General features: G+C 53.6%; 9 protein-coding genes across 9 annotated transcripts; 8 read left to right on the forward strand and 1 right to left on the reverse strand.

Annotated features, from left to right (window-relative positions):
• Positions 1-201: 201 nt before the first annotated feature.
• DQ04_01241110 (sucraseferredoxin-like family protein) lies at positions 202-978 on the forward strand (the record flags this gene model as incomplete). The annotated part of the gene is made up of 1 exon (XM_009310441.1): positions 202-978. One exon carries the CDS (start codon positions 202-204, stop codon positions 976-978), a length of 777 nt encoding a protein of 258 aa, XP_009308716.1.
• Positions 979-1,353: 375 nt separating this feature from the next.
• Positions 1,354-2,442, forward strand: DQ04_01241120 (hypothetical protein; the record flags this gene model as incomplete). The annotated part of the gene is made up of 1 exon (XM_009310442.1): positions 1,354-2,442. The coding sequence occupies one exon, from the start codon at positions 1,354-1,356 to the stop codon at positions 2,440-2,442; it is 1,089 nt and encodes a 362-aa protein (XP_009308717.1).
• Positions 2,443-2,769: 327 nt separating this feature from the next.
• On the forward strand, positions 2,770-3,804 carry DQ04_01241130 (hypothetical protein; the record flags this gene model as incomplete). The annotated part of the gene is made up of 1 exon (XM_009310443.1): positions 2,770-3,804. The coding sequence occupies one exon, from the start codon at positions 2,770-2,772 to the stop codon at positions 3,802-3,804; it is 1,035 nt and encodes a 344-aa protein (XP_009308718.1).
• Positions 3,805-4,127: 323 nt separating this feature from the next.
• DQ04_01241140 (hypothetical protein) lies at positions 4,128-4,817 on the forward strand (the record flags this gene model as incomplete). The annotated part of the gene is made up of 1 exon (XM_009310444.1): positions 4,128-4,817. The coding sequence occupies one exon, from the start codon at positions 4,128-4,130 to the stop codon at positions 4,815-4,817; it is 690 nt and encodes a 229-aa protein (XP_009308719.1).
• A 401-nt stretch (positions 4,818-5,218) lies between these two features.
• Positions 5,219-5,752, forward strand: DQ04_01241150 (hypothetical protein; the record flags this gene model as incomplete). The annotated part of the gene is made up of 1 exon (XM_009310445.1): positions 5,219-5,752. The coding sequence occupies one exon, from the start codon at positions 5,219-5,221 to the stop codon at positions 5,750-5,752; it is 534 nt and encodes a 177-aa protein (XP_009308720.1).
• Positions 5,753-6,212: 460 nt separating this feature from the next.
• Positions 6,213-7,532, forward strand: DQ04_01241160 (hypothetical protein; the record flags this gene model as incomplete). The annotated part of the gene is made up of 1 exon (XM_009310446.1): positions 6,213-7,532. One exon carries the CDS (start codon positions 6,213-6,215, stop codon positions 7,530-7,532), a length of 1,320 nt encoding a protein of 439 aa, XP_009308721.1.
• Positions 7,533-7,773: 241 nt separating this feature from the next.
• Positions 7,774-8,904, forward strand: DQ04_01241170 (hypothetical protein; the record flags this gene model as incomplete). Its single annotated transcript, XM_009310447.1, has 1 exon — positions 7,774-8,904. One exon carries the CDS (start codon positions 7,774-7,776, stop codon positions 8,902-8,904), a length of 1,131 nt encoding a protein of 376 aa, XP_009308722.1.
• Positions 8,905-9,317: 413 nt separating this feature from the next.
• On the forward strand, positions 9,318-10,304 carry DQ04_01241180 (cytoplasmic tRNA 2-thiolation protein 1; the record flags this gene model as incomplete). The annotated part of the gene is made up of 1 exon (XM_009310448.1): positions 9,318-10,304. One exon carries the CDS (start codon positions 9,318-9,320, stop codon positions 10,302-10,304), a length of 987 nt encoding a protein of 328 aa, XP_009308723.1.
• Positions 10,305-10,457: 153 nt separating this feature from the next.
• Positions 10,458-10,789, reverse strand: DQ04_01241190 (hypothetical protein; the record flags this gene model as incomplete). The annotated part of the gene is made up of 1 exon (XM_009310449.1): positions 10,458-10,789. A coding segment is annotated over one exon (332 nt), but the record flags the coding sequence as incomplete, so codon positions are not given.

The raw sequence follows: 10,789 nt of genomic DNA on the forward strand, positions 1-10,789 counted from the left end.
TTACGACCGCCACTACTACGGCAGGCAGACAGACAGACAGACAGAGAGGCAGGTACTTGTTCTGTTGGTGGCGGTGAAGGTGTTGGTGTTGGTGTTGGTGGTGGTGGAGAGAGCTTCATCTATGGTCCCAAGTCGCCTTGCTGAGTATGCTGTTTTGCCCTTTCTGTTGCACAGAATTGATTTCAAAAGTATCGGAAGAAAATGACAAGCACCGATGATCTTCACGACTCTATCGTCGTCCGCCTCTCGAAAGAAACTCTGCAGGATATTGAAGGTCTTGACCCGGCGAAGTTTGGCTTCGGAAGGGAGGAGTGCTGCGGACCGTTGCCGTCAAAGCTTCCAGGTAGCATGCTGTTCACGCAGCATATCTTTCTTGCCACGGATTTATCCGCGTCAAAATGGGGACCTAGGACAGAGAATGTCCCTGGCCACAGCTCGCTAGAGAAATCACTGAAAGAAGTGGGAGGCATGAAGTTAACGGTGTACCATCGCCCCGGCCCCGATGCGTGCGTATTGCGGTTTCAGTGTGACGAGGCCCTTGAATCCATCATCATCACACAATACAGCTGCATCTCGGAGGGGGCCCTTCCTTGGGAGTCCAAGGGGGCGATAAGTTGCGATCGCTCAAACGAAGTGTTTGTCTTTGTCTGTGCACACCGGACTCGAGATAGCCGCTGTGGGTATTGCGGTGCAGTTCTGGTGGACCTCCTTCGTCAGTCCATGAAGACCAAGGAGGGAAGCAATGAGTTCGTTCATGTATACCCCTGCTCCCACATTGGCGGCCACATCTATGCAGGTAATGTTCTGGTGTACACAAAGCACGGTGGTGTGTGCTTTGGTTGCTTTACCCCGGCGGATATAGATACCCTCGTTGATTTCCTTATTGCGGGTGGAGCGAGGATCCCTCCATCTCTGGAGTCACGAGTTCGTGGGCGCATCGGATACTCAAAAGCGAACTCGAAGTGTTGCGTCATGTAGCACTTGACGTCAACGCCGAGGGAAGGGAAAACTAGCGTCATCAATATACAAGGATGAAAACAAAAAAAAAACAGAATGAAAAAACCACCCAAAAAGAAACAAAACGAAAAAAAAAAGACCCATGAAAGTTAAGAGGGCGCTCCGTTCCTGGCAAAGGATCGTAGTGGGAGGCTGCGCTACCTCCTAGTGTTTTGTTGATAGTTGGCTCCTTTGTGATTATGTCTTTCCTTATTTGTTAGTGTCTTTATGTATTGCAACTCCCTCCACTATAGGAGATGCAACTTGCAAATTTTCTCGTGGATGCGGTCGCCCTTTTTCTTTTTTCCCCCTCTATATCTTTATTTCTTTCATTGATGACCTCTGATAGGCAGAGGCATGGCGGCTGACACTGTCCATCGAAGGCTAAACAAATACGAATGGTCGGAGAACACATCCACAAAGGGCGGAGCCTCTCCTCAACCTAGCGGGGCCGTGAAGGAAGTGCTCGGGAGTGCTATGGCGTGCTCCGAAAAGAAGGTCTACCTCTGTGGCGGCTATGATCCACGGACGGGTCGCAGCCTTCCGCAGCTTATGGAGTTTGACCTGTCTACAAAACAATGGTCAAAAGGGCTGACACTGCCCGAGAGATTGCGAAATGCATCGGCTGTTGCGTTTGGGGACTACTGCCTTGTGTTTGGTGGCTGGAATGACGAGACGTACAGCAAGAATCTGTGGCTGCTTGCGCCAAAAAGCCAAGACATGGCTGCCACAAATAATAAGGAGCCACTTATTAGTGTATGGACATTGGTGCGGTCTACGGGTTTGACACCATCTGCCCGTGTCTGTCACTCTATGGTTTTGGGCACAATGGGCGGTGAGGAGGATGCATCTCAAAATCCAGTAGTATACGTGTTTGGTGGCTTTGATGGTGAACGGCGGTTGAATGATGTCTGGCGACTTCGACTGGGTCCCTTGCTTGAGAAGGGTGAGGCGACATGGGAATTGATTGAGGCAAAAGGTGGGACCCCACCGTCACCACGGGACGATGCCGCCGTTGCATTTGACGGGATAAATGAGCGGATTCTCGTTTTTGGAGGGTTTGCGTCATGTCTACAGAGTGACCTCCACATACTGACGCTGCGCGGCGGTGAGAACACGTGGATGTGCCAGCCGTGTCTCGGGGTGCCATCAAGGCGCCAGGGCTGTGTCGCAGCGATGTCGAACGGCTATCTTGTTGTTTGCCTAGGCGAGGATGAGAAGGGTCCTATTCCGCAGATCCTTCAGCTGTCTATGGCAGATTTCAAGTGGTCGCTCTTGTCGCTCGAAAAGGAGGAGCTTTCAGGGCGCAGGGGCTGTGTGGGGTGCGCCAGTGAACGGGGAAAGCGCATCGTAGTGTTTGGAGGCGGCGTTCCACCAAAGACCCACACCAGTCTTCTAGAGCTAGAGCTTGAAAAGTCGGACGCGAGCAGCTCGAGAAAAAAGTGAGTTGTGACGCGACCACACACCACTACTCGTCTGTGACGCGACATCATAATGATGTAAATTGTATGAATGGCCAGCGAAAGAGTATATATATATATATATATATATATATATTTGTTTGTTTGCATCTGCTCCCTATTGGAGTCTCGCAACCGTGACCAAGTGGGGATGAATGCGGTACAGTTTCATATTCGTACTCGCGTATTTTTTTCGGATATCTGATACATCAGCGTGTTTTTCTTTTGTTTACTTTCTCTCGCACTTTCCATGCACTCTCTGGACTTGCAGTGTGAGACTCCATTGTAGAATAGCACCTCTTTGTTCACGTGAATGGAGGACGAGCTGAGGCTGCGCAAAAAGCGGGCAATTGTGGAGGAGGGAGATAGGGACGAGGAACAACTTGACAACACGCCGAAGTATGCTGATGCGGCAACAATGGCACAGCGCCGCATTGTGCGTGTGCGACGCGACCCGCCGTCGAGTGCTGCGGCACCGTCACTGGCCGGTGCGTTTAAGGCGGTGACCGGCATCACGCCCACAGGCGCTCCGACCCTTGCCACGAAGTTCGGACTCGGCAGCGATAGCAACACCACCAACAGCGACACCGGCGGTGGCGGCACCAGTAGTAGCGCTATCACCACTGCAGCTGCTCCCTCCTTTTCGTCAGGATTTAATTCGGCTCTAACTGGCTCCACCGCACCCGTGAAGTTCTCTTTTGGAATCAATAATAATGAAAAGAAGAACGATACCGAGACTAAAAAGGAGGAGAATGACAGTAACGACAACAACGAGAGCAGTATCGGCGGTGCGAAGACGTCTCTATTCGGAGGGGCATTTAACTTCGCTGGTGTGGTGAATTCCTTCGCGGAGGCTAAGGAGCGGATGGCAAAGGCCGAAGACGGCGTGCAGGAGACATCAACACCACCAGAGTCGAACACCACCACCACCACTGCCACCAGCGACGCGTTCGCAAATGCGGCCCCTCTCATTCCCTCCACGGGCACTGTGCTCGCGTCTGCGCCGGCCAAGCTGTTTGTCTTCAAGCTGGAGACAAAGACCTGGGTAGAGTGTGGTGCCGGCGACGCGAGGGTAAAACAGCACGTGTCCCCGAATGCCAACGACAAAGCAACGAAGAATGCCTACCGACTGATTCTTCGTGATGGTTACGATCTTAATGCAGTGCTGTGCGCCAACTTTCATGTCACCAAGGCTGAGGACACACACCTGATCTTTGCGATGCCGGTCGGCGACAAGGTTTCGACATACTTACTGAAATACACTGGCCCGCAGGCTGCGGCACGGGGCGCCGAGTTCACTAAGACACTGAAAGAGACACTAAAGTTGGCCCAAGATGATTCTCCGTAACACGTAAGGGGAAGCATAATCATAGCACCAAGAATGGGATCTTCGAGAGTTAAACACAGGAAAAGAAGAAATCGCAAAGATTGATTTCTCTTCACTGCACAGTTTCTTGCGACACGAGATGGACGACTGTCTTTGGCCTGATAGCTTTGTTTTGTTTCCATTTCTCTTGGGCGTGTGTGTGTGTGTGCGCGCCTGTCTCTGTCTCTGTGTGCGTGTGTCTTTGTTGACCCAACCAACGCATAATCACCAAAGGACCTTGAGCTCTGGAAACGTGTATTGAGTGCAGCAAATTGTAAGGAAGCGACAAGAAAGAGAAAAAAAAAATGGAGAAGGCAACAGCAGTTCTCAATGAGCTTTTCAACAAGGATCCAAATGTGAGGCAGTTGCTGTCGCCTTCGCAGGAGGAGTTGCGTGGATTGAACGACGCCATTGGCCGTGTGCGCCCCAAATACACAATGGACCCAACTAACCATGAGGTTGTCTTTGAGTATGCGCGTCTGCTGATCTCGCATTCTCGCGCCTCGTACATTGAAGAGGGCGTGCGCCTCGTTGAGTCGCTGATATGCGCGGCGTGGAAACAACAGTGGGATGGCGCGGCGCACACGCAGCTGGACGAGGCGGTCCGGCTGGCTGGCGAGCCGGAGTTGCCCCACTCGGACATCCCACGGGGTGAAGTGCACGTGTCAGCCTCCGCCCCTCCCGAAGGCCTGCAGGATGGCGATGTGGCGGCGACAGATAGCAAGACGGGGCGGAGAAACATCAGGCCCACCGCCGACATTGCTATCCACTACTACTACCTCGCGTTGGGCTGGATCAAGCTTCACGACTACGAAAAGGCGTTAACATCCGTTAATCAGATGCTTCGACTCGAACCACAACACCGCCAGGGGATCGCACTAAAACACTACATTGATGCGGAGGTGAAACAGACACTGACGGCGACAGGGTTGGCGGGAGTTGGCATCATTGCTGCCGTCGCGGTGGTGGTGGGTGCGCTGCTGCGAAAGTCCTAAACAATACCGGCAATAGCGTTATTAGTATTGTGACTTTCATCATCGGTGGTCTTGGCAGTCTGAGCTATACTTTGTGTTTCTGTTTGTACCGCTGATAGTGCAGAACCTTGCTTATTTGCGTCAGCTGCATGCCTCACTTCTTGCTCCTTGCTCTTCCTTTTTTTTTCTGTGCTCTTCATGTTCTCCTGCGCATTTCTTGCACAACATCGCCCACACCATTGAATGGTTGGGCAGGTTGAAGGGGCTCGGTGCAAAGGACATAGTCCTTTCTATCGTCCAGCGGCAAGGGGAGTGCGAGAGGCTGTGGGGCGCGGGACGTGTTGCCCCTTCCTCTGCTCCATTCCTCCGCCTCCTCCTCTTCCTACCCCGTCGTTGTTTTTAATTTACAAAAAACACGACACATGCTGCGTCGCCTCTGCACGCCGCGAGGCGGTAGCGCGCTGCTGTTGCCGTCCTGCGCGAGGCAGTGGATGGGCGGAAGCGGCGCCGCCTCGCGTGGTGCCGTGCATTCATCTCTAACGAATGTGGTGCGGCGGGCTGCACTCCCTTCACGCAGGACTGCTGCTGCGGTGCCGTTGACGAAGAGTGCGGCAAAGAGGAGCGACGCGAGGAATGCATCCAGTACAAGGGCTGCGAAGACCGTAGCGGCGAAGCAGGTGACACGCCGCCAGGCAGCACGAGAGAATAGTAGCAGCCGCAGTAGTAGTGGCGGAAGGTCGGCGAAGCCAACGACAGGCACGTCGCCACGTGTGAAGGCGGGGGGCTGTGGTGGGAAGGGGCGTGTGTCAAAAGGACACCCGCACGCGCATGCCGTGCAGAAGATGAAGTACAACAAGCGGGTAGCGGCCATCGCCAAGCTTTGGCGGATGCAAAAGAAGAAGGTGCCTAGACCTCCGGCGTCGTCGCTCTCTCCCCCCTCTTCATTAAATAGATGAAGTGCAACAAAAGAAAACAGAAAGGCAAAGCAAAGACGAACAGAATAACAACGACTGCAACGAGCGCCAAGCATCCTTTCTACTGGTAATGGGTCAAGTGGTGACGTGCGTATTCTCACATGGTGCCGTACCTCGAGGCGCATAAGCTAGTGAGGGCATTATCGGTTATTACTTCGCTTCATTTCTCTTTTCGTTTTCGGTTTTGTGCCTGTATGTGGCTTTTACTCTGATGTCTTCCCTCCGCTCATTTATTTCGCATGACAAGGTATTGTCCATTCGTTGAGTGATTTGTGCTTTCTCTATTCTTATTTCGTTTTTTTTTTCTTGTTTGGTCCCACTTCATCTTTTCTCCGTTTGCTGCCGCTAATTTTGCTTGCACGAAAGCAAAAAATAACACGCGTGCGTACGCCCAGAGTATAGGCCCCCACACATATATACTCCAACCGCTGACAGTCAATGAATGGCCTCTGAGCAGAGGTCCCGTAACTACGGCTGGTGCGTCGGGTTCAGTGAGCTCCTCGAGAGCACCATGGAGCGGAGGCTGGGGGAGCTGTGGCAACGCCTCTTGGATTGCGTGCGTAGCGAAGATGCCCTTGCAGATGCTGTACGGGGGCCAAGAACAGACTGGAATCCTTACAGACCGGCGCGTGGCGAGCATCTCCTCCAGGGCGTTTTGAACAGTGAGGTGTATGAGTGGCGGTCATGCATTGCGGTAAATTCATTGCATGTGTCAGGGTTGGCGCTTCCTGTAGGTGAAGCATCAGTAAGCCTTTCAAACGCGTTGGGTGCCGGGAAACCCTTGTTTTTCGGGGTGAAGGAGGCCGGAGACACGACGAGTGGATTGACCAGTGATCGAACGGGTGCTCACTGTACAGAGCACGTCGATGTATCGAGTGACAATAGCAGTGAAGCAACAGATGTAATGATCACTGATAGCAACACGGGGGATGCTTGCGATGCGGCGACCCAGCAGGTTGTAGAGGCCTTCTTTGACATGCTGTGGCGAACAGTGGCGGTGCCATGGATTATGGAGCAGTATGCTGGACCGGAATCGTGTCAGCTGAATACGAAGGAACCTGAGGTGCATGGCAGACCACCGGCGGCGCTACGTCTGTGCTACGCTGATCACGGGTCGTGTTTCTCTATTGAGTCGGGATCACCACGAGGCCGCGTGGTGAACCGGCGGCGGCCAACGACTGGACCAGCGCTACGCCGTGGCAGAACGGTGGGGCGTGTGGTGCCACTGCCGCTAGCGGGGACAAAGTCGCACTCCCGTGAGGTGCATTCACCGAACGCAGCGCCGCGGCAGCGTGTGGTGCCTACGCGGCTGGAGAACGTCACAACGTCGAAGCAGCAGCAGCAGCAGCGCTTGGTTGAGGCAAAGCAGGTGGTGTATGATCCTAGCGAGGTCTCCAGCCCCTCCAAGCAGAGGCGCATTAGCTCATTTAAAGTGGCGACGCTGGTGCCATCCCTTTCTACCAAGGCGGAGACGAGGCACTCTATGTTAGGGACGCTCACTGTGGAGAGGGTTTCGCTTCAGGGCAGGGATAAGTCTCCTTCTAACGCTTTGGGTCTTCGAGACGCCTCACCTCTTATAACTAGACTTGCTTCAAAATCTAGACAGCGTGCCGTTTCCATCGAGGAAGTGGACGGGAGTGTTGAGGAAATGCGTGGTCCGTCTTTTAATCCTGCACACAAGTTGGCTCCCCTGCCCACTAGAGCGAAGGAGCAAGTAAAGCCGGCACCACGGCAACGGCACAAGAGAGGCTTGACACACTAATGTCTCTGCTTGGGTATCTCGCGCCTTCAGGAGGGGAAAGGAAAGCAAGTGAATGAAGAAAGGGAAACAGTGTGTTGTCCCGCTTTTTTTAATGCTGATGTGTTTGAGTATTTGAGCACGGAACGATTTTGTGTCTCTTCTTCGTTCTCCTGCCATTCCTACAAGCCTCTTCTTGCTTGTGCTATCTTCTGGGAACGGTAAAGGGGTGCAGGTCGGGCTGCGTTTCCACTCGTGCGACACAATGGGCATTCCCCCGGCGTGTCCCTACTGTGGTGAGGAGTTCAGTCTCTCTACCATGTGGACGCATATTTCACTGTGTAGCAGCTGCCCCAGTCGGGATGACGTTAAGAGAACCGGCTCCACTGAAGCTGCGCAGAGCCACCGTCGCTCTGCTGGTGGCACTGATTACAACATCGATCCGAACCCGTGCATGGACATGCGGATTCCCTCGCGCTCCCCAAGTAACACGTGTGCGCCAACAGTTCGCGTGGATTTACGCCCAGCGTCTGTAGAGCAACCAACGCCAACAGATGTGAAGGTGCTCGATTTGTGGTCTTACCCCGAGCCCAAGCGACGCCCCCGTGTGCGTTGCAGTTCCGCTTCGCTACCGTCACCTCCTCATGCGTTTGGCAGTGACCAGCTTAGGAAGACCGACGATTCCCCTATCTCAACATCACCACTTTCATTACCCAAGGACACGTGGAACAAGGAGCGTAACTGCAGAACCCACGACGAGATAAATGAGGGTGGGAGAGAGAATAACGGCAGCGACGGTTACATCGCACCAGTTGCGGATCCTCAGCTTATAGAGAGAGTTTTCCAGTTAGAGACGACAAGCAGAGAACTTCGCGAAGCGTTGGAGGTGGAGAGACGCGCGCGACAAAAGTCTGCAGCGGCAGTTGAAGACGTTCTAGCAAAGATGCGGTCGGAGATAGCGACCCTCTATTCGTTAGTTGCTGGCGCTACCAAGAGCGCAGAGGCCGCTCACTATGGCGTGCAGGTCATGGAGAGACGATTAAGAAACTACCTGACACCAGAGATGTCAGGTGGTTTGCAGCAAAAGACGTATGCTCAGGATGCGTTGCTGCGTGCGTCAAAAGCGTCGTCACAGCAACAGCGCAATACACCGTGCCGTGGAGTCGATAGAAGCGCCCTCGCGGGTGCCTCCAGAGAGAACATATCGATTATCTCAAGGGATACCAGGAAAAGTGCACCCTGGAGTGGAGCTGGCAGCCGTGAATTGCATCAATTACCGGTCGGAACACCTTTTCTACACAAGGATACGGGTGAGGCGGTGGCACAACTTCTCCACCTACAGCCGGTGGCTGTGATTCACGCACCGACAGCAACGACAGCGACATATTGGCGATAAAGGGCTTCAGCCCTCTCTGAAGGGTGAGGGCTGCGTGATTTCAAAAGGATTTCTGCTGCTGCTGCTGCTGCTGCTGATGTCAGTGCTAGATTTTCGGTGTGCCACCAACCATGAACTGTGCCGTCCAATGGACATGTCTAAGACTGTTTGTGTACAATTGTTGATGACAATGATGGCGTGGCAGCGTGTGCCCTTTGTTTCTTTGTTTTGCTCTCTTAAGAATGTCTTCAACGCCCTCTTCCACTCATCACTGCCATCTCGACAAGCAGCCGCACATACACATTCAGGGACAGACATATACACAAGAAGTGTATTGTATTATTCGTTGTTGAGAAGAGGTACTTCCGTTTCTCTCTCTTTCTCTCTGTGTGTGTGAGTGTGTGTCTGTGCGGCGGAGAGTGGCTGAGTGACAAATGCCCCCGCGCCGTCTGTGCACCCACTGTAATGTTGAAAGAGCTGTGCTAAAGCGACCCCGAAACGGACAACTTCTTTGCCAGTGCTGTTTCTTCCGCCTATTTGAGGACGAGGTGCACAAGACCATCGTGTCTGAAAGACTCTTCACTCCCGGGGACATCGTGGCATGTGGCGCTAGTGGTGGCAAGGACAGTACGGTTCTGATGCACCTGATGAAGCTGCTGAACGAGCGCCATGTGTATGGCGTGCAGTTGCTACTGCTGAGCATAGACGAGGGCATAGCCGGCTACCGTGACGATAGTCTCAAGACGGTGCACCGCAACTCGGCGCAGTACGAACTTCCTCTGCGCGTGCTGTCGTACAAAGAGCTGTACGGTTGGACGATGGATGAGGTGGTGCAGCTTTCCGGCTTGCGCAACAGCTGCACATTCTGCGGTGTGTTCCGCCGTCAGGCACTCGACCGCGGCGCGGCGATGCTCGGCGCAACAAAAATTGTGACGGGGCACAACGCCGACGACTTGGCCGAGACAATCCTTATGAACATTCTGCGTGCTGACCTCCCGCGCCTCTCACGCTGCACGAGTGCCGCCACCGCCGGAGATGGCCTCGTACCGCGTGTGAAGCCGCTCAAGTATGCCTATGAGAAAGAGATTGTTCTCTACGCACACTTCAAACAATTGGATTACTTCACCACAGAGTGCTCGTACAGCAAGGAGGCCTTTCGTAGTGAGGCGCGTGTGTTACTCAAGGAGATGGAGTCGCTTCAACCACGTTGCATTCTTGACACCATCCGTTCCGGTGAGCGTTTGCGTGTGAAGGAGAAAGATGCTGCCCCGGAGAACCCTCAGGGCTCATGCCTTCGGTGTGGTTACGTGACGAGTCGACGACTTTGTCGAGCCTGCGTGCTGCTGCAGGCGCTGGACAGCGGCCAGCCAATGACTGCTCTGCGGGGAAAGCAGCATGAAGAGGAAGTGGGAGATGCTTAATGTCTGCCGACTAAAAATACACATCATACACATATGGGTATGCGTGTACGCAGCCATCAACTGGTTTGTCTCCCTGCATATTGTTCTGGCTTTGTATTTGTTTTTCTTTTTTTCTCCCCCCTTTCTCTTCTATTTTGTTATTGTTTCTGTCCCTCACATTCTCTCCAAAGAGAGTTGTGGACGCAGAAAGTAATCCTCAAAGTTATTCTGGTCCGCAGCTACAAGTAGCTGGCAGAAAGAATGCCCTACGTCGTGAATGGCAAGGTCGTGGACCGCAAGCCGTTTAGCTTCGTTGACTTCTTCCTCTCCGTTGTACGCACGGTCTGGCTCTTCTTCGCCACGCTCATCTCCGTTGAACCTGTTTCGCACCACATGCAAGAGCACACAAGGGGCGCGCGGCCGGCGCTCTTTGGTGGCGGCCGCACTGTGGGTCGTGGGCCGTCGGGGGCGAACATCCACGGCCTCCCGAAGGCGTCGCTGGCGGG

This window comes from Trypanosoma grayi, assembly GCF_000691245.1.
Source record: "Trypanosoma grayi strain ANR4 Tgr_124_V1, whole genome shotgun sequence".
Lineage (NCBI taxonomy): Eukaryota > Euglenozoa > Kinetoplastea > Trypanosomatida > Trypanosomatidae > Trypanosoma > Trypanosoma grayi.